The sequence below is a fragment of the Electrona antarctica genome (assembly GCF_951216825.1).
Source record: "Electrona antarctica genome assembly, chromosome: 5".
Taxonomy (NCBI): Eukaryota; Metazoa; Chordata; class Actinopteri; order Myctophiformes; family Myctophidae; genus Electrona; species Electrona antarctica.
In genome coordinates this window covers 54,909,726-54,931,799 of record NC_136810.1, presented here as the reverse complement: position 1 = coordinate 54,931,799, position 22,074 = coordinate 54,909,726, and the positions used below count along the sequence as shown (strand labels likewise).

Here is a 22,074-nt window from a genome sequence, read left to right as displayed (position 1 = left end):
ATACATTTTAGTTGTTTAAATCAACTGTAGATTTTGTCGACTAAAACTAGACTAACACTAAAACATTCCAGGTGACTAAAATGTGATTTAAACTAAATGAAAACTATTCAAGAGACTATGAACTAAAACCAAAATCTGGTGTCAAAATCAACGCTGGCACAATGTCACACTGTACACACTGTCCTTGTGTCAATATGAAGCCTATATTACAAACACCTTGCCTCCATGCAGGTGTGAGGAGAATTACTATGGTGACCCGGTCTCCAGGGAGCCTTGTGAGCCATGCCTGTGTCCAGACACAAAAGACAGTGGGCTGTTCTTCGCCAGCTCTTGCACCAAGAACCCAGGATCAGCCGGTCTGAGCTGCAACTGCCTGCCCGGACACACTGGTAAGAACCTGGAATCACCTAACCTCGCAATACCAGGCTTTCCACCTCGGAGGAAAGCCTGCTCTGTGATTCTAAATCGCTTTTATAGACCGGATGGTAAAATCTAAAAAAAAAAAGAAAAAAAAAAAAACTCTTTTTGGATTTTTCGGTGTCGCTTTGTTTTGGTCCCCCCCTCTGTTTGTTTTTATCCTCGCCAGTTGCTACGTGTTGGAATAAAATATGGATAATAACAAACAAACTATTCCAAGAAGTACTTGAAGAAACGTGTCGTATTCATACGCCGCATCAAGGCTTTTATTAGTTCTTATTCCGGTTTTATTCCTGATGACTACGAATCAGTTACAACAACATGACGTGATTTAATGTTAATGTTATCATAAACCCCGAAAATGAGCATAACATAATGCTTAAAACACCAAAAGGGGTTCCCGCCCAGAACGTTTCAGAAGCACTGATGATGGTTTCTCCTCTCCGCCCCTCTCTCTCTCTCTCAGACTCCCGCTGTGACAAATGCGTGGCTGGTTTCTATGGCAACCTGACGGTACCGGGCGGCGACCTCTGTGAGGAGTGCCCGTGCAACAACAACATAGATCCCAGTGAGCACGGCGCGTGTGACGGCGTGACCGGCGAGTGTCTCCGCTGCCTCCACAACACCACTGGGCCTCGCTGCCAGGACTGCATGCCTGGCTATTATGGGGACGCTCTGGCTCAAGACTGCAAAGGTATATGGATGATGATGATGCACCCGCTTTGAATTTGATCAACCGATAATCACCATTAGGTTATACTTATCACTCGAATGCCAATCGAGCCACTGGGCTCGCCTGGAGCCTGGAGGCTGCGATCAGGAAACGCGGAAGTGAAATTAGTACTGCCGTCGAAGCGAAAACAATGTGAATCTGACTCACGTGGCTGGTTAAGACTGATATGAGGTTAGGGGACTTACGTGGCCGGTTAAGACTGATATGAGGTTAGGGGACTTACGTGTCCGGTTAAGACTGATATGAGGTTAGGGGACTTACGTGGCCGGTTAAGACTGATATGAGGTTAGGGGACTTATACGTGTCCGGTTAAGACTGATATGAGGTTAGGGGACTTACGTGGCCGGTTAAGACTGATATGAGGTTAGGGGACTTACGTGGCCGGTTAAGACTGATATGAGGTTAGGGGACTTATACATGGCCGGTTAAGACTGATATGAGGTTAGGGGACTTATACATGGCCGGTTAAGACTGATATGAGGTTAGGGGACTCACGTGGCCGGTTAAGACTGATATGAGGTTAGGGGACTTACGTGGCCGGTTAAGACTGATATGAGGTTAGCAGACTTACGTGGCCGGTTAAGACTGATATGAGGTTAGCGGACTTACGTTTCCGGTTAAGACTGATATGAGGTTAGGGGACGTACATGGCCAGTTAAGACTGATATGAGGTTAGGGGACTTACGTGGCCGGTTAAGACTGATATGAGGTTAGGGGACATACGTGGCCGGTTAAGACTGCTATGAGGTTAGCAGACTCACGTGGCCGGTTAAGACTGATATGAGGTTAGGGGACTTACGTGGCCGGTTAAGACTGATATGAGGTTAGGGGACTTACGTGGCCGGTTAAGACTGATATGAGGTTAGCGGACTTACGTGGCCGGTTAAGACTGATATGAGGTTAGGGGACTTACGTGGCCGGTTAAGACTGATATGAGGTTAGCGGACTTGCGTGGCCGGTTAAGACTGATATGAGGTTAGCGGACTTACGTGGCCGGTTAAGACTGATATGAGGTTAGGGGACTTACGTGGCCGGTTAAGACTGATATGAGGTCAGGGGACTTACGTGGCCGGTTAAGACTGGGGTTAGGTTTCTGGCCACGCCACGTCGGGACGTTTCCAGGCGAGCCTGCTGGCTCGATTGCATTCGAGCGATAACTAGGTAACCTACTGGTGTTTATCGGTTTATTTTCATTGAATGGCAACATTAAGCGATGAATCATTGAGACTTTCAGGGAGGTTATAAGAGTAATTTCTTCAGTTTTTACCTGGGAAAAGCATCTTAACCATGGAGCTGCTATAGCTCAATGCAGCTCCATGGCTATTGCATAGGACCCAAATGGAAACAAGACCGCAAGGTCTTTCTTCGGCGCTGTCATTTTGGACCAAATGTGCTTGACTGTACCATATACTGTTTTCATTTTATTGTCGTGTAGTGTGTGGCTTTAACTCTACGGTAGCCGGTAAGCCCAACATATTAATATAGCAAAAAAGCTTTTTCATGTGGGTGTGCATACGTTGGTTAGACATACCGACAGTCCTACAGTCATTAGTCAGACAAACCCGTGCTGCGGGTTAAAAATCACTCGTGGTTCCTGACGACAGGCGTGGCGGGTTAAAACGAATCGGCGCTGCAGGGTTGAAAATCACCCATGACTTCCTGTTAGGTTAGGGTTAGGTTAGGGGAGGGTGTCTGACTCATGGTATGTCTGACCGTTGGTGTGTGTGTGTGTGTGTGTGTGTGTGTGTGTGTGTGTGCTTTACCAGAGTGCTCCTGTGACCGTCGCGGTACGGAGGTCACCCAGTGCCCCTTGAGGAGCCCCTGTTTCTGTGACCCCCAGACGGGGCAGTGCCCCTGCAGGGCCGGCGCCGTGGGCGTGCTCTGTGACGAGTGCGACGACGGATACTGGAACATCGCCGGGGCGTCCGGCTGTCAGCCCTGCAACTGTGACCCTACCAACTCTCTCAGCAACATATGTGACAAGGTCTGTTTGCCACCACGTTAATCCTAGCCTCGGAAACCCAGAGATTTTTATTTCCAGGGAGAAAAAAAAAGTCTGGGTCCGAGTCCACTTCAATTCGGCATAGAGTAGCACAAACATCACTCACTCTCTGCTGATTTCTGATCGTCTGCACCTTTGTTAAATTGACACACACGCACACATGTACACACACACACACACTCCTCTCTCTCTCTGTCGCTCTAATCAATTAGTCTCATGTCTAGCAGCTGCGCATAGTTTCTCCCGGCGGATCCTGCCGGGAGCTGCCTATGCCATAAAAAGCATAGGTGAGTTCCAGGCTACGTTAATCCCAACATCCCTAATTTTTGAGGGGCGCTATCCCCTCCTATGTCCAGCACAGCTTTGAGGGTTTGTGCAAACATTGTCCTCCTAACACAAACATTGAATGCTATGTCCAGCTTTGAGCGTTTGTCCCAACACATATATTGAATGCCATTGACAATGAATGGCCAGCTTTGAGCGTTTGTGTATACAAATATGGCTTAAACACACAACAAAAGATGTACAATCATAAGAGCGCCCCTCGCTTCACACGGGTGTGATTTCTATTTTTTGGTACGATTGTTTGGGGGGGCTTTTTCTGCCTTTATTGGATAGTGTACAGTATGGTGACAGGAAATGGGGGGAGAGAGATGGGGGGGAGTGACACGCAGAAAAGGTCGTCAGGATCGGGAGTCGAACCTGCGACACGCTGTCAGGCTGGATTAACAGCCTAGGTGCCCAGACCGCTAGGCCGGCTCGGGCCAGGACATCCATATTTTGGGGATGTCAATGAGCAAACATTCTGCATATAACCATTTCTGCAAACAAAAGGCAGATCTACAAGCTCACAACGAATCACTAATGTGACTAGGTTCTGGGCTTGTAAATCGGTCATTTTACTATTTGCTTCAGCTAAGGCTACAGAAACATATGTATAAAGAAACCAAGGCCAACCACACTGCAGCCTGTATTGAATTGAAGAACAATATTGTCATACCGGAAATTGTCAAGTATAAATTGTCAAACTGATGTCTTTAGGATACTGGACACTGTCCGTGCCGCGCTGAGTTTGGAGGAAGACAGTGTCACGAATGTGGTGAAAATCACTTTGGGAATCCTGACCTGCAGTGTATATGTAAGTAATGACTATTAAATTCTGAATCAATCTTTATTGTCACATCACATTACAAGTAAGTAAGGTGGGTGACATTCTTAGTTGTGCAAGGCTAATTATTGCAGTTAAAGGATAGAGATAGGAGAGCATAAAGTGCATAATATGACTGATATATGAGTGCATAATAAATAAATAAACATGTATAAATATAAAAGGGGAGTCCCTATTAAAACACCAATTCATTTAAATCTGTGCTGTGTCACCGGACTTAGCTCTTGTTCAGCAGTCTAAAGGCTGAAAGTAAAAACGGTATTCTAATTTCTAATTCTTACATAAGTCGTGTCTCTAGAATGCACACAGAGTGCATGTGTCTCCATGAGGGACAGAGTGGCATTCCGACGCACCGCCATTCCGACTACGTGGCTTCCACTTGCGAAAAGGACCTGCATTTTTAAATATTATATATTATTATTATTATTATTATTATTATTATATATATTTTTTTTTTTTCAAATTACCGGTAGTCAGCAAATATTTAATTTGTATTAATGCCCACCGCATGAAATGCGCACACGCAGAACAGATTTGCAGTAGGCCAGGTTTTGTCCACCGACATGCGTGTGTAGACATCGTTGAATAAAACTATGACGAAAAATGTTTGTCGATACCTTTTTTCAGGAAAACCGAATAATAACTAAACTAGAAAAAGTGCCCTTCTTGGCACAGGTCTCCACCAGGAGGATAGGACTGTGTGAGATGTTTGGCAAAATGTTTAGGAGTAATATAAACATGTTTGCCTTTGATGGCAATTGGATGATTTGAGGCATTTTGTTCCAAAATTGTGTTTGGCAAAAATCTACCTGTTGGTGGCGCTATAACAGGCCAATGTGAAAAGGGTGGGATATATTCCTCAGCCTAGTAAGAAAATGTGTGAAAGATGCGTAAATTGCATGCTGTGTTCATGATTTGAGGCTTTTGTTCAAAACGGGGAAATCTTGCAAACTGTGAAAGCCAATTATAGCCAATTAGGATAGAATATGAAATATGGGACAGATCCGACTTGAGCACATGACCATAGAGATACTGTGTAACGATTTGTGAGATTTTTGGACAGAATCTGGAGGAGTAATATCAAAAAATGTGTTTTACAAAAGTCGGCCTCCTGGTGGCGCTATAAAAGGCAGATGCGGAAAATGCAGGTCAAAGGTTTGTCCTTGGCCTCTAGGGAGTGTGCATGCAACGTTTCACGCAGATCGGTGCAGTTTTAGGTAAAAAATGTGAAAAGCTGCCTCATGGTGGCGCTATAATAGGCCGTTCTGGAAAATGCGGGGCAGAGGTTCATCGTTGGCATCCAGGGAGTGTGTGTGCAAAGTTTGGCATCGACCGGGTTAACGGTGCCGGAGATTAGCTGGTAACAGACGGACGGAAGGACACACACACACGGACGGACACACACACACACACACGGACGGAGTGCAAAACATACTCTCTCCCCATGCCTTCGGCCTGGTGGAGACAATAAGAACTACTGTAAGCTATGATGACTAAAACTATGACTAAATATATTGACAATTTCGTCAACAAATAAAAACTAAACTAAAATGTTAAGGAGGGTCTAGTGGAGAAGAGAGAACTAAAAGATGTTATGCTTGTTTGCATGCTGAAAATAGCAGATCTACATCTTTTCAGCATGCAATCAAGTCTAAAATCAGTCATTAAGATGCCTGCCAAAATACATTTTAGACAACTAAATCAATTGTATATTCAGTTGACTAAAATCTTATGATCTAGTTGACTAATACTAGACTAACACTAAAACATTTAAGTTAACTAAAATGTGACTGAAATTAAATAATGTATTCAAATGACTATGACTAAAACTAAATCAAAATGTGCCGTGCAAAATCACGGCACATTACTACTAGGTAATCACTATACCTAGTAGTAACTATTATTTCTCCATCATACTCCCCCAGCTTGCGACTGCAACCTGGAAGGAACCGAGCGTCCCTCGTGCGATCCCGAAACCGGTGAGTGTCTCTGTCGCGACGGCGTGACGGGCATCTTCTGCGACGAGTGTGCCCCGGGGTACGACTCGGAGTTCCCGGCCTGCGTCCCCTGCCACGCCTGCTCCACCCTCTGGTCGGGGAACGTCTCCGACGTCCAGCGCGCCGCCCAGAAGATGCAGACGCTGATCCCTCGCTACGGCGACGACGTGGAGCCCGCCTACAGGAACCGCTGGCGGCGCATGGAGGAGATGCACAACAAGCTGGACTGGATGGTCAACCTGACGGGGAAGTCCCTCCCCAAGATAGACATCGTGGAGAAGTTGTGTCTGAAGATTGGGTACGTTTCAGGCAACTTCTTTGCAAGTTTCTTCATCTTCAGATTTGTGTGGTATCTGTATATGACCACCGAGCGTGCTAAAGCGGGCGAGTTGCCATGTCGAGCGTCGCGAAGTTCGGTACAGCCGACTCAGCCTCGTTCGAGTTCCCCCCCCCCCCAAAGGCAATGCCAACACCAAGCAATATTTATTTCCCACCAGAGGTCATTCATCGGAGGTGGATAGTCAAGATATGGGAACTGCAGACAACCAGTCGCACGACAGAGCATTTATAATAGGATTATTATTATTATTATTATTATTATTAAACTAAATTAAATAGTGAGATGTGATGTACACATGACAGTAGAGGTCATTTTCATTCACTGGTGTGAATGCTCTTTTCAAACCATTTCAAATCTTCACTTGGATGCATCATGTCTCTTGTTGAACTGTTCTGCCCACACAGGAGGCTCAAAGACAGCATTGATCCCAATCTGATCATGATTGACCCCTCGCCTCTCCTGGACGACGACATGGACAACATTCGCCAGGAGTTCAAGAAGCTGTTGGCTAAACTGAGAGACATGCCCTTTGATGAACCAGACTTTGATGAAGCCGAAATTGAAGGTATGTCAACAGAGGACATTTAGAGGGGCAGGTGCTCAAGTGAAAAAAGGGCACCTTGTGGAACCGGCCGGTTGCCTTAATAGTGTGAGATGTATAGATTTTGGGGCATAAATAATATATTAGAAACGTTTTTTTTTGTTTTTTTTTAAGGGCACATTGCTGTCCAGAGGGCAAGGGCAGGTAGTGCTCTAGCACCCCCTAGTGTCTATCTGTGCACGCCACTGTATGTCAAACCTTCTGGAAGTGCCTTGTCGTTGTCTGGCCATTTGAAATCTAACAATATTGTATGTGTAGTCGGGAACTCCTTGATTTCCTGCACTGTGGAATACCACCTCTTATATTGCCTTTTGTTAAGGGAAATCTTTTTGGAGACGGCAACATGCCCTAGCTGAAATTATCCCACAAGTACAACCTATAGACAAATTCAGAAACGGGTCTCATAGTCGCAGCTTACGTATTTCCTGTAGGCAGACTCGACATAGCTGCGGGGTTTAAACCCTCACCAGGCGCACCTCTTCTACTACAGTGAATCTTTCTGTTTTATGAACACAAGGCTGCTGTACTTTATGCCTCATACTAAGCATTTAAAGTATGAGGTATAAAGTACGGCAGCCATGTGTTCATAAAACAGAAAGATTGGGTAAGACTGACGTTATGTATCTTTCAGGACCTTTCACTGCTTCGTCTCAACCATTACTCAATGGCTCTGGTCTCAGCCACCGCGGTGGATATTTTGACATTCCGTTTTTCTTTTTCTTTTGGAATGTTGCCACTACTGTTGGAGCAGCCATAAACTACACAGGTTCATCTCGATGTTCTGGGCATCTTTGTAATGTTAGTGTTAGTAAAAAGCAGGTAAAAGAGTAACGTTTGAGGCAGACTAACATCAGTCACTCTACCGTTCACTGTAGTAGAAGAGGTGCGCCTGGTGAGGGTTTAAACCAAGGGGCCAGTGAGGCACTCCAACGTTGAAGCACTGGGCCCTAGTGGTAGGAGGAGGGACTACAGGCGGACCCGTGGATTCATGACCGGGAAACCCCGTGCAGCTGGGCTTTAACATTGGGCTTTTATATACTATATGGTTTAAACCATGCAGCTACGTCGAGTCCGCTGTACGTAAGCTGTGACCATGAGACCCGTTTCTGAATTCGTCTATACTGCCTCAAATTCGAATGACTGCTGTTGTGTTCTTTGACGTTCTGATCTAAAATACAGTACATATGGTCCATGCTTATCCTTTAGAGCTAATGGACGAGATAAAGAAGCTCCATAAAGACTTCATGGCAGACGAGAAGAAAGTGAAGAATGCGAACAAGGCCCTGGAGGATTCCATGGACATACGTCAGGAGGTGAAGCAGAAGCTTGCCACCTGCGGGAGAACTGGGAACTCCAGTCAGCTGGAAGATAAGTTCCTAGGCCTGAGTGTGAAGCATCTCAATGAAAAGGTGAGTGTTGAGTAGCAGTGTTGGTTTTTGTGCGCGTTGTCAAAGTACCCGTTGTACCCATCGGTTTGTCTTGTGTCCCTTTTATGCAATATGCTATATGGAGATTTCTGCAGCTGTGTCTTTTTTATGCTCATATATGGAGTTCCGAGTCATTCATGCCTAAATATGGAATCCAGGCCATTCTAGTCAGACAGACATTTCGCTCATTTATAGCAGGATTACCTAATTGACTGTAATTTAATTACATGTCTAGTACTGTCTCTCTCTTTTTTTAAGACTTTCCATGCGGCAAGTACCCCCAAATAGCCATAACCTAGGGCTGGGGTGTGGCCCTTTTTTTTAAAGGGCGGGGGGAGGGGAGTAAATACCTAAAATAAATGATCTACAAGCATTTTATTTCATACATTCATTCCAGTTGGCGCCGGGCACCCACTTTGAAAAATACATCTCACTGAGAGGACTCGCTGTGCATATTTACACTGATATCACAGCATCCTGCAACACAACTCACATTCACATCTTATGCATCGCACAACCATGGTCCTGAAATGAAGAGGCGCGACGGCATTGATTTATTTCGCTGCACTGTACACTTTTCAATTCTTCACATCTAGATCTGCGGAGCGCCAAACCACGAGGAATGTTCCAAGTCAAAATGTGGGGGTGCCCTGTGTCGAACCTTCTGGGGAAATAGAATATGCGGCGGTCCCACCTGTGACGGAATCCTCTCTACAAGCCTCAATGCTACAGGGAATGCAAAGAAAGTGGAGGACGGGATTAGCGATCTCCTGAACAAACTGAAGGACTCCAAGAACAAGGCAGGTGTTTGCTAAATGGATTCCTAGAAGTAGAATCGACAACACACCCAAACAGTCACTCACTCACTCACTCACTCACTCTCACACACACACACACACACACACATCTAGTGAGCAAACGCAAGTCGATTTTTCTTGCCAGCTCTCCGCTTGCTTGTCTTTCAGATTAGCGATGCCAAACAAATGGCTCTGGACACAAAGGACCTCGCGGATAAACTTCAAGACAAGATTAATGACAATAAGGACAAGTTTGAGAAAGAGAAGAATGAAACCAAGGCGCTAATAAAACGTGTCAAGGACTACCTGATGGGTTCGTATCAGACACATTCCAATCATCATGATGCTGGTTATGTTGATGCATTTTCTCCTCATTATTTAACATTTTATGGACACTTAATGGTAGGGTAAGTGATTTGTTTAAGTAACTGTCTCTCCAGCTTTTTACTAAACAGACTATACATTTATTTTAGATAGGTGACAAAATGTCAGCCAATCAGGAGAGAGTAGGCATTTATCAGCTTAATTGTTATAGTGTTCCAGTTGCAATTGTGTCTGCTCATTTCTTCTGTGTCATCACTTGCAAATCCACTTGTTTAATTAACCTGTAACCTGACTGCGTTCTCTATCCTGATTGGATAACATTAGTATCCCGACCTGAACATGTATTTTCTGTTTAATAAAAAGCTGGAGAGACATGGAGACTCCTGTTACTGAACAAACACTCTAGCAATGAGTACTATCACAATATAGAGCTTTTTAAACACTTATTTTAACCAAAGAAACTCACTTACACTACCTTTAAGCAAAGGTAATTACTCAGACAATCTCTCTCTCCATCAACTAAGTACATACGGTTGGGTTTGATTGACTAATGAAAGTGTCTCATCCAGTGGCGTATCCAGGAATTACGTTTTGGGCAGGCAAGATGCTGTGTTAATTGTCGTCACAATCGTAACACTAAAGGTTTTCAAATAGATATACCTGCCAGACGAGTAGTATACAAAGGCTGAAAGGCATTCATTACATTCCATTGGCTGATTGAGGGTCGCGCTCTACCGCAACGGCCAGTCAGCTGTCCACTAATAGTTCTCAGGTCTTGTTTTTGTCCTCTTTTTTTCTCATTGTATGGATTTTGGCCAGGCCAGAAATGGATTTGGACAGGCGGACGCCTGCCCTCGCCTTATTGTAGATACGCCTCTGGTCTCATCTCATCATTGCATCGCACTCATATGCATTGCAGTGTCTTGAAGAAATATGAAATCGTTTTGAAGACTTGTGCAATTTCACAGTCGGTTTATACCCAGTCACTTATTACTAGCATCTTATTTTTTTTAAAACCAGATGAGATGGTGCCACCGGAGGACATTGAGATGATGGCCAGAGCCGTGCTGGCCATCCAGCTGCCGAGCTCCCCGGACGAGATCCGTGCAATGATCGACAACATCAGAGAACTGCTGGCTAACACCACCGACTTCAAGGTGGACCTGAAGAGGCTGCAGGAACAGGCCGAGGTCGCCAAAGACCTGAAGAAGGAAGCACTGGATCTCAAGTAAGAATGTTTTGTTGACACTACTAGGGCAGTATTATGCGTGTCTTAAGTACCAGGTCTTATGACTTAACTTAAGACCTGGAGGCGTGGTCAATGCTGTTTGGCCACTCAGAATAGCCAAATGGCATTGATCACGCCTCCAGGTCTTAAGTTAAGTAATAAGACATGGTACTTAAGACACGCATAATACTGCCCATATATCTATAGTGTCTACTAAGACAGTTTTCTGAAATACCTATGTTTCTGTATCAGTGGTTCTCAATATTTCATGTCAAGGACCACAAAAATTATATGTAATAGGCCACCGACCCCCATCTGAAAATGTGTTTTTCCAGGGACCTCCCAGAAGCGAAGATTTCAGTTAAAAACGTTCGCTCTGAAAGAAAATATATTCAACGATATTGCGCCTGATGGAGGGGAAAGGAACTGGTTGGAATAACGTGTTCCTTTTTTAGGAACAGGACCAAAGACATCGATGTGACCGAGATCAGCAAAATGATCTACGACGCGGAGCGAATCCAGAGCGACGCTAACGATGACCTGGAGGATGCCCATAACAACATGGACAAGGCGAAGGAGCAAATCAATGAAGTAAGTGCACAATTTATTTGTGTCTATTTTCATCTTGTTGTCTAATTTTCTTTTTAAACTTAGCTCTGTCAGCGTCATCCCACCTAGTATTTACCCATTTACGTCATTCTAATTACTGTGGGCCCTACTGTGGGCCCTCCATGAATCATTATCTCACTTTCAAATGCTAGGTGCAGTGGTTCCCAAAGTGGGGTCCGGGGACCCCCAAGGGTCCTTGAGGGAGTTCCAGGGGGTCCCCAGATAAATGATAGTTTGGAACCAAATGGACCCTTATGGGTCTATAATTCTGAGAGTGTACAAATGGGTCCATTTTTACACTCTGAGTTAAATTAACATTGATTTTACAATATAAACTGGGGCTCCCAGAGATAGAAATGCCATTAAACGGGGGTCCGTAGCCTAATGCATTTCAAACTGGGGGTCCTTGAAATTAAAATAGTTGAAAATCACTGCTAGAGCTGTACAAATCTTCTCTTATGGGGGACGCTGGCATATGTTTTCAAATGGGGGTCTGCAGGAGTGTCAATTTGGGGGGTCCTTGACATGAAAAAGTTTGGGAATCACTGGCTTGGTGATACTGTAGCTCTGAATACATTTATCTACCCCTGGTTTTATTATTTGAATGATTACTTTTGAAAGTTTGGGGTTGATTCCATTGATTCTGTCCCATAGGTTAAGGAGAAGCTGGATGACATCGAGAACAAGCTGAACAGCAGCCGACCTCAGACTCTGCTGGATGAGATCGAAGCTCTGAAGAACAAGACGGAGATGAATCGAGAGCAGGCCAACCAGGCCAAAGAGGTCGCAGACGCAGCGTTAGCTAATGCTACAGATATCCAGAAGGTAAGCAACGCACACACTCTCATTCTCACTTTCAAATACACCTTTTTGTCTCTCTATAATGATAATTAATGATTATTTTCAACATATGACTGACAAATATAGCCTCAGTTATACTCCGAAGTACGGCGGCACTTGCCAAAAAAAGCTTTGGCAAGCTAAGCTTAAAAATCCTTGACAGACGCAGTCGAGTATTAATTCAGTTTGTGTCTGATACCTCTTTCCAACAGGATCTTGCCAATGTGACGAACCTGCTTGACATTTTGAAGGAGAAAAATGGCAATCAAACCCTTCAGGACGACGCCCACGAACGCCTTAAGAACATAACGATGGAGGCAGAGAAATTAAAGAAACAAGTGGAGGATAAACTTAAAAGAATTGAAGGTAGACATCTCAAAAGCTTTGATTTGTTGTTTGCTCTCTAGTTAGACTCTCTAGTTCAGAGGTGGGCAACTTTGACAATGGAGAGGGCCACTATAATTCCACACTCACTCCAGAGGGCCACGTTGCATATTACTGTCGTAGCAAAAAAATAGCCGATCTACAAGCTCAAAACGCGTCACACTGCGACGCGTTTTGAGCTTGTAGATCAGCTATTTTTGCTATATTTGAATTGAAATCCTGATTTTTTTTTGCTGTGTTTGAATTGGAAACCTGAAAAAGTAACATTTTTTTTTCAAATGCATTTCAAATGCATTTATACCTATTTTAACTTTATGAACTTAAATACAAATGCATTGGACATAAAAAAAAGACAATACAATTAAAATACTAGTCATTCAGCTACTAATATAGTCATATAGACTGAAGTAATTAAAGCGGGTCATGTTTGGAATTGTAACATCTGAAATCAATAGTATATCAGTATGCTGATATTAACCTGAGGGCCACATTAAGTGAAGGTGAGGGCCATATGTGGCCCCCGGGCCGCTAGTTGCCCATGCATGCTCTAGTTAGTCACACGCTCTTGTTAAAGGAGCATTCAGTGATTTGGGTGATTTGGAAACCCCCCCGGTCCGCCCCGGTAACAAGATGTGCACATGCACGCACTACAGTGGGGGGACACGCAACAGGCCAACAGCACGCGCACCAAGACCCGCCTCGCTCGATCCTGATTGGAAGAAGGCCCCTCTCATCCTGATTGGATGAAGGCTTTGCCACCCAAAGCCCAAACCAAAACTAGGGTTTTTTGACCCCAGGGGCTCACTGGGGACAGGGAGGAACTTCTCATATGGTCAGCACACTTTATAGTAGGGAGGATTAACCAAAAAATAAGAAAAAATAAGTGATATTTGAATTAAGTGAAATCACTGAATATACCTTTAATACTTTTCATTAATTCGATGTTTATAACATCTACATACAGACTTAACCGTTTTCAACCTGGCATCCCACTGTCATTACAGGCAAACATTTTCAAAAAAGACATTCAAAAGTCTTTCCAAAGTAGCGAGAAAAATAGAAGTCAGTTTGTCTATTTTATGGAGTACTACTTATATTCCCCCTCTGTCTTGTTACCCAGATTTGGAAAAAAAGATCCAAGAGGCACTCAAGAAGAAAGATGCCTTTGTGAATCAAATTGAGGAGATGTTGGCGGAGGTGGAAGCCCTGCGGAACGAGATCGCCAGGCGCGCAGAAGGCTACACTCAATGCGTGTAGAGTTAGAAACTCTACATACACACACATGGAGCTCTTGAACTTGCTGCAGATTCTAATGGTATGTTTGTCAGAGGAAATCATGACAAAAGCTGACGCATATAAGAACATTTATATTTTACATTATTCACAGTATTGATTGTGATGTATTCCAGTCAGCATTTTGTGCCTGGAACAAATATTCAGGAATTCAGAAAATGAGTAATTAATGAAAGCACGTTAAATTATTCCATAATATACCAAAGATAAGCTTTTGATGTATTCAATATTGCAAAACCATCACAGAGGAGACTTGTTTTTATTGTAAAGGAGGCATATAACATTGAACACAACACACGTAGAATGTTAGAAGTTTTGTGAATTTCTTTCCCCCAGTTTGGCATGCTGGATTAGTTTTAGCTTCCAGAGGCACATTCTATTCTTATTTTATATTGGACAGGGTTATAAATAATAACATGTATATTTATCTTACTAGCTCTTTGTTCTAAAAACCGATATCCTTTGATTGTGCTATAACCCAGACTGTAATGTTTCAGTGTTACCACAAGGGGGCATGCGTTTACCATACACTTCCCTCAGTGTCGCAGCCACCACTGTCTACTTTCATGCCAAACTATAAATGTTTTAACAGGCTACAGAAATGTTACCTTATAACATTTATAAGCTTTATTTCAGGCTTCAGCTATAATACCTCTAATGTTCTAAAGTATGCAATATTTAATATAAAATTGTATTATTTTGACATTAGGCTGTGTCTTTTTTTCTTTATTTTTTCCCCCCGCCCCTTTAACTAAGCATTATGTTATACTTTAGCTATTGAAAAATAGCAGATCTACAAGCTCATAGCGCGCCACCGAGTGGCGCGCTACGAGCTTGTAGGTCTGCTATTTTTTAAATATCGTGAAAATGAGGCACAAATCTTTGAAAATATATTCTTTCAGAAGACTTTCAACGTCGGGCCTAAATGGGTTAAACAAAATGTTAAAGTAATCGGTAGAGCTCTCGCCTTTGGAACCTTTGGTTCATGGGATCGATCCCGGGCACCGCCAATTAACTCAGCGTATGAGTAGCACGGCTTGGTGCAGCGAGTCGTGATGGTAGGTGTGGCGCTCCACCGCAGCTACTAAAGTAATCATAGAAGTGGACGTAATTAGATTACATTTCATTCAGTCTTGGAATGGGTTCCCTGACGGGCTTGGAATGTCAGCATCCATTTGTTCTTTTTTCCTTGCAATTCTCCGTTCATATCACTCCTGGGTGTGAAGTGTACTAGTGATTGTGAATTCTCACTTTGATGTAACTCACAAACTACCTAAATGCTTCCATCTATCATCATACATTCTGTGCAAATGTGTGTTTTTTACAAATTACTTTTGAAAATTGAAACACTTCCCCTAAAAAATTTGTCTGAGGAAAGTAGCCTTTCTAATTCCACTGCATGTGCCATTGTTTTCCAGTTCACTGCCCTCTATAGCTGTGGAAACACACGCTGCGTAATGGACTTTCCATTTAGCTGCTAATGGTGAGATGCATGGGTGGGAACACAACATACCACAGCCACAAGCTGAGCCACTTTTGTTTTGATATGGAACAATTTCCATATCAGTATATATACTCACTAAGGGCCATCTTGCCATATCCCCTTAAACCTTTTTGCCATTGTTTACTATTTTTTTTAAACTTTATTTTAAATATTTCAAATTGCCAATCTACGTGTCAATGTTTGATTAATGATTGGCTAGTTGAACAATTTCAAAATGTTTTTCAAAATAGTCAAATTTGGCTACTAAATTTAGGAAGAAAGGGGGTAAGGCAACACACAAGATAGTGTTCGTGTACATCCGGTCCTCAAATGAAGATGAGCTCCAAATGTGAGTCACACAATATCGATCCAAGGATAATGTGATATCCAGGGATGTCCTTGGATCGATATTTTTCTGATCCAGTTGAAGCGTTTTAGCGGACCATGTATTGGCCACAGGGATGACTCATTCATCTCTAGCCTGAATGTCCTTGTATGCGTCAGTGCCTCGGTGGCCCACAGAGCTAAACAGAGTCATTAACATTCACACATTCAAACATTCAAATGTGGATCCATTCCCACTTCACATGCATGTGAAGAGATGCATCCCTAGTATAGACCTATGGTTCTAGTGCACTGTGCAGTGGTTAGACAAGTCCACGGTGTGCCTTATTGGCCATTTTGTGACAACCACATTATTATTGCTATATATTATAGAGGGTATGCACATCGAAGGCATAAAGTGAGTGGCAAATTGAGCGGCAGAGTGAGTTTAATGTCGTTTAACACAGTTTAATGCAATCAGAACCTTTCTTAGTTGTTTTTCTTGCCACTCAGTAGGCATGCCTACATAACTTCTGCGTATGATGATGATGTCACGCACAATTCCCTCTATATACAACTATATACAAAAATGTGTACATCAGTACTTTGTGTTGACTCCAAATTCCAAATTCAGAGGCAAATTCTGTACCCTAAAAATACCTTTAGCAACTTTGAACCAGAGAAAATCGCCATGGGTCTCCGAGGCTATAGTATACTTTAAACCTTACATCTCTATCTTGGGAATGTAATTTGTAGGTGAAAACTGTAATATAGCGGAAATGTAATATAGGCTATTTATTTTTCACACATTCCAAAAAATAATAGCAAAAATACTAGCTAAACAAACTCACAACAGCGCATCGCGACTTGTGGTGAACTTGTAGATCGATTATTTTAGCTAGCCTATGAATACACCATGAGTTTTGACATAGATATTGCCCATTGGTTTTCACAGAAGTTTGAAAGCCTTGCATACAGTTCTCATCTGGCTGCATGAGACACCCACTGGTAAAGGACAAATTATAGTGGTTGACCAGAATGGACGATTAATTATAACGGTATAGACCAAAAATATGGTGATTTCCATTTCTACGGTAACGTCACAATGCCCAAGAGTGTATGTGTTTGATGTGTTTATGTTACCATGTGTTGTTGTTGCTTACTGTATGTCGCTCTGTATTCAGAGCGTCTAAATGCCCTACATTGTGATTGTAAATTGAATCCACATTATCAGTATGGCCAAGGCCATGATGATGCAGGCTACAAGAATGTGCCTTCTTCATACTAGGGGGGTGGGGGTGACCCATTTCCCACCCTGCCCTCCAGACGTGACTTTAGCCTCACCTACGGGAAACAAAACAAAGTAATCTGCATGTCTCTTATTATTAGCAGTGGTGGAAAGTAACTAAGTACTTTTACTTAAGTACTGTACTTAAGTACAATTTTGAGGTATTTGTACTTTACTTGAGTATTTCCAATTTCCAATACTTTTACTTCTACTCCACTACATCTCGGAGCCAACATTTTTTACTTTTACTCCACTACAATTATTTGAAAACTTCAGTTACTATAGTTACTTTGGAGATTTTAATTTTGATTAGAAAACATACATTAACCACTTCGGTTACATTTCGGTTACATTTCGGCCATTTGAAAATAGCCGATCTATAAGCTCACAATTTTCAATAGATTTTGAACTTGTGAAACTGAAATGGCACATTCTGCACAATGAGTACTTTTACTTTTAGTACTTCAAGTACTTTTAGTACTTGTAACGAAGTAGTTCTAAATTGCAGTATTGGTACTTTACTTAAGTAAAACAATTGAGTACTTTTTCCACCACTGATTATTAGGCTTGATTGATTGTGGGTCATTGGTCAATTGGATTAGGAGGAGTCAGATTACCCACTGCAGTTTTTAATATGCATGGTAACATTTGAAAATGATTCGTGCTAGAGCTTGCATGAAAATGCATGCTTGTGGGGTTTGTTGTGTGTAAACAACAATAATTCAACATTTTTGTTTTAATAGTTGGGAGTTGTTTAGTATAAATACAAGTGTTATACAGTTGTCAGCTGTATGTGGTGTGGTTTAAATTGTGCACACATGTGGCTGCATGTGCAAGGATCTGAATCATTTTAGATCTTTTTGGTTCAAGTCCTCAGAGTCCCCCCCTCTGGTTTGTAGATAATTAAGTTAGGACCTCCGCCCTCATTGCACACACACACACACACACACACACACACACACACACACACACACACACACACACACACACACACACACACACACACACACACGTGCACATCACAGTTCCAACTTCTATGGTGTAGGTGTAAAAGTTCAGTCTTTGAAGCTGATCTGTCATTACTAACACATGCACAGGAAAACAGCACTGCAATTTGGAATTGGTTATCTTCAATAACAGGGCATGCATGGTTCCCTCTTGTAAAAGGTGAATGACGGGTAATATTCACTTTAGAAGTAGGCTACATGCAGCCTGCCTTTTCCAAATTTGACCAGAGTAATAGAGAGTATTGCAAATTAGTAGGGTTTTGCAGGCATTCCCTCCCCCTGTCCTGTCTGTACTCTGTAGCTTACCTGTGAGCCCTGGGACATGCATGGGGTCTCTCCCCGGTGGGTGGGTGGGTCACGGTGGAATTTCTTTTGTTTCATGAAAGGAGAGGTGTGGGGGGTTGGTACAAGCACACAGTCAGACACACTGACACTGTGACCACTATTCTTTTTAAATCTCATAAAAGTGTGCTTGTGTGATCAAACTACTTAACAGCTCTATACATCTGTATCACCCTCAAATAGTGAGTGAGTGGCTAAATTAATCAGATGCAATCCTTTTAGGGTTTATAGATTAGATTGATTGACTCAACTGATGTTGTCGGGGAAACTTTCTTCTTCCCAAGAAGAGAAATAAGGTTGATCTTGCTGCGTTGGGGGGAGGGGAGGGCGCGCGCGCAAGAATGTGTGCGCATGCTTAACAACTGGAGAGAACAAGACAGAAAAGCTGTGCTCGCATAATCGCATTCACATCAGTTTGGGATTTTGGGACAGTGGGAGCTGCAGCTGCCCAACACACAGACAGTAGCCTAACGTAACGCACGGAGGAGATTGGAGAAGCGACGCACGGAGGATAGAGGCTACACACATTTACAACAAACTATGTCGATACTTCTAGCCGCCCTACTATGTAAGTTGGATGTTTGGTTTACATTTTAACGGAGTTTTAAATTCACACGTGACTGTTCAATTACATCTATTTGAAATTGTTTAATTAGGATTTGTAGGCTAGCTATATTGCATTTTTAACTATATATAAAATTGTGTTTATTTCTATAATAATAAATATAGCTGGGGCTTTCTTTGATCTGTTGCTAGTCGCCTAGTCTACACTGTAATAGTCTACATTGTAACATTATGTTGCAATTACTTACAACATATTGTTCTTGTTAGCAGTCATGGATGGAGAATGCATTCATGTGACATTGATTTAAATCAAACTAACAACATGGCCGTGGGAAATTGGAATGGTTCTTGTACTGTGCCACATGAGAGGGGAGATGTTTTGGTATTGTGTTTACTTTGAACCTTCATCTGGGCATTTTGGGGGGACCGAGACAAAGTTTGACCAGCATTTTGCATGGCTCCACGAAAACCTTTTCAAAGCTACAGTTGAATTGATGTCGAATAGTAACTATAGACTACGGTATAAGTTATAACTTGTTGGGAGAAAGTATTGAAACCTATATATGAATGCAATGCTTCCACTTTCGCAGCGGTAGGGTGGTCGTGCGTCTTTGCGCAGGAAGACCCGGGTCAGTGCACGAAGGGCAGCTGCTACCCGGCCACTGGAGACCTCCTCATCGGTAGAGCCCACCAGCTCCACAGCACCTCAACATGTGGAGTCGCCCAGCCAGAACCTTTCTGTATTGTCAGCCACTTACAGGTAATGTTGTGCAGTGCTGCTATGCTGTATAGTCTCAAAGGAAAACCATTGCTTTCTTGACTAGAACTGTCGGCTGTATGTGTTTGGGTTGTGTGTTTTGTCTGACATGACTGGTCAGTCTAAGGCTACAAATCAGTCCACAAATCAGTCCTGAAAAGAGCAATTATTAGGCAGGCCCACTCCATATTAACCTATTTCAGCAGCTCACGTTTGCTCAAAATTCTGTAGAAAAGTTCCAACCATGTCTAATATTCACCACAGTTCCCTAACTTAAAATAAATTGCCCCTTTATTGTTGTTGGCATTTTGGCATTCACTTTATTACATTCAATGAAAGGTTATAGTTCAGCGCATGTCCACTGGGGGTGGAATTTATGAATAAACAATCTCCAACTTTTCTTTGAACGCCTGCTCTCGTCAGTGTAGCCATGAGGAGGAGTGTGACTGCAGCCAGCAAGAGTGGAGGAAGGGATGGTGGTTCTTGAATGTCAGGCCCCTCTCTCCCCGACTTGTCTAGACTGTTTCCTCTGCCTGCAAAAGGCACCCCTATTAAGAATTGAGTTGAGGTTGATGATGGTGACCAACAAAAGGCTTTTTGGGAAGACTTTTCTTGAAATGAATTTGTGTCTGTCCACATCTGCTACAGATGGGGGTTTATTGTTCTCACCCAGACAGACGTGGATGGAAGTGGCTGCTGAAATGTCTAAACAGCCCATAGTACAGACAGAGTCAAACCTCTCGAGAGGTTTAAGGGCTGAACTTCAAAAAGACTTTTATCGTACAAACGTTTGTTGGTTCTTCTGATTAATTCCCTTTTACGGTTCTAAACGAAATTGCAACCAGATGTTAACACACATTATTTCTTAGTCCATTCAGTTCCCGATACACTTCTAGATATCAGATAAGTTCATACAAAAACCCAAGAATTCACTGTGAGGAAAGTTAAGACACGTGAATGCAGAGAGGCTTTGGTCCTTACAGAGAGCCTCAAATTAAATCAGCACGCAGCATGGCCTGAGTATTCTCCTTTTAGAACTTAATTTAACGTAACGTTATCACTGAAATGAACAACACGTTGATGGAGGATTTTTTCCCACTAGCCCCCTTTTTTTAAATCGCTTATCCTCTCAGGAAGTGTTTAGCCTTAAATAAATAACGACGTTATCACCTATATATGGACACACACACACACACACACACACACACACACACACACACACACACACACACACACACACACACACACACACACACACACACACACACACACACACACATTAAATATAGGCCTATGTTGTTCTGTGTAGTCTAGGGGGAAGAATACAATGTGATTCATTTAAGAGTTACTGTCAAAGTCAAGAAGAGACTCCCACCCATGCATGAATGAGCTCCTCAAAGTCCAATCCTTATCTCCTCTCCTCGTCTTCCATTCACTGGAAGAAATCAGCACGGCATCAGAGGAATTTCTCTTGACAATAGTCCCTTCTCTTTCCCCGTCCTCTCTCCCTGTCTCTCTGCCCCCCTCCCCCCGTTCACCCTAACCCTGCAGGAGGAGAAGAAATGCTTCATGTGTGACTCCCGGGAAAACCGTGGCGAGCGCCTGGACGAAAGCAGTGGCCACCGGATCGAGAACGTGGTCACCATCTATGGTCCCAACCGCCTGAAGACCTGGTGGCAGTCAGAGAACGGTAGGAAACGTCCTGGTTGTGGTGGCGGGAAGGGAAGGGAACGCAAAGAAAACGCCATCTAGATTTCACCCATTAATCGGCGGGAACCCCTTTCATTATGTTTATGCTTTATCTATTGAAAAATAGCAGATCTACAAGCTCATGGCGCGGCACCGAGTGCCGCGCTACGAGCTTGTAGGTCCGCTATTTTTGAAAAATCTTGAAAATGTGGCGCAAATCTTTGAATAAATATCCTTTCAGAGCGAACTTTTTAACTCAAATCTTTGTTTCTGGGGGGGTCCCTGGAACAACATGTTTTCAGATGGGGGTCGGCGGCCAATTACATATATTTTTGGGGGTCCTTGACATGAAATAGTTTGAGCACCACTGACATATAGAAGATGAGGTTTATCAGAAAACTGTTTGTAGAATCGTCCTCAGGTCTAAATGGGTTAAGACCCGAGGACCAGATTCTACAAA

At 43.0% G+C, this 22,074-nt stretch overlaps 2 protein-coding genes across 2 annotated transcripts in view; both read left to right on the top strand.

Moving 5' to 3' along the window:
* lamb4 (laminin, beta 4) overlaps positions 1–14,865 on the top strand; it is a gene marked incomplete at its 5' end in the record, with an annotated part of 44,950 nt that extends 30,085 nt beyond the window's left edge. Inside the window, 14 exons of the mRNA XM_079502391.1 lie at positions 232–389; positions 884–1,111; positions 2,917–3,134; positions 4,194–4,290; positions 6,246–6,615; positions 7,062–7,222; positions 8,465–8,667; positions 9,282–9,485; positions 9,651–9,795; positions 10,827–11,034; positions 11,490–11,625; positions 12,298–12,468; positions 12,696–12,849; positions 13,988–14,865. Of these exons, the coding sequence (XP_079358517.1) occupies positions 232–389; positions 884–1,111; positions 2,917–3,134; positions 4,194–4,290; positions 6,246–6,615; positions 7,062–7,222; positions 8,465–8,667; positions 9,282–9,485; positions 9,651–9,795; positions 10,827–11,034; positions 11,490–11,625; positions 12,298–12,468; positions 12,696–12,849; positions 13,988–14,124 (2,590 nt within the window). The 3' untranslated portion in view covers positions 14,125–14,865. The remainder of the gene's footprint in view (positions 1–231; positions 390–883; positions 1,112–2,916; positions 3,135–4,193; positions 4,291–6,245; positions 6,616–7,061; positions 7,223–8,464; positions 8,668–9,281; positions 9,486–9,650; positions 9,796–10,826; positions 11,035–11,489; positions 11,626–12,297; positions 12,469–12,695; positions 12,850–13,987) is intronic.
* A 4,165-nt stretch (positions 14,866–19,030) lies between these two features.
* lamb1a (laminin, beta 1a) overlaps positions 19,031–22,074 on the top strand; it is a 54,020-nt gene continuing 50,976 nt past the window's right edge. Inside the window, exons 1-3 of the mRNA XM_079501882.1 lie at positions 19,031–19,172; positions 19,759–19,928; positions 21,477–21,615. Coding sequence (XP_079358008.1) covers positions 19,145–19,172; positions 19,759–19,928; positions 21,477–21,615 — 337 coding nt within the window. The 5' untranslated portion in view covers positions 19,031–19,144. The remainder of the gene's footprint in view (positions 19,173–19,758; positions 19,929–21,476; positions 21,616–22,074) is intronic.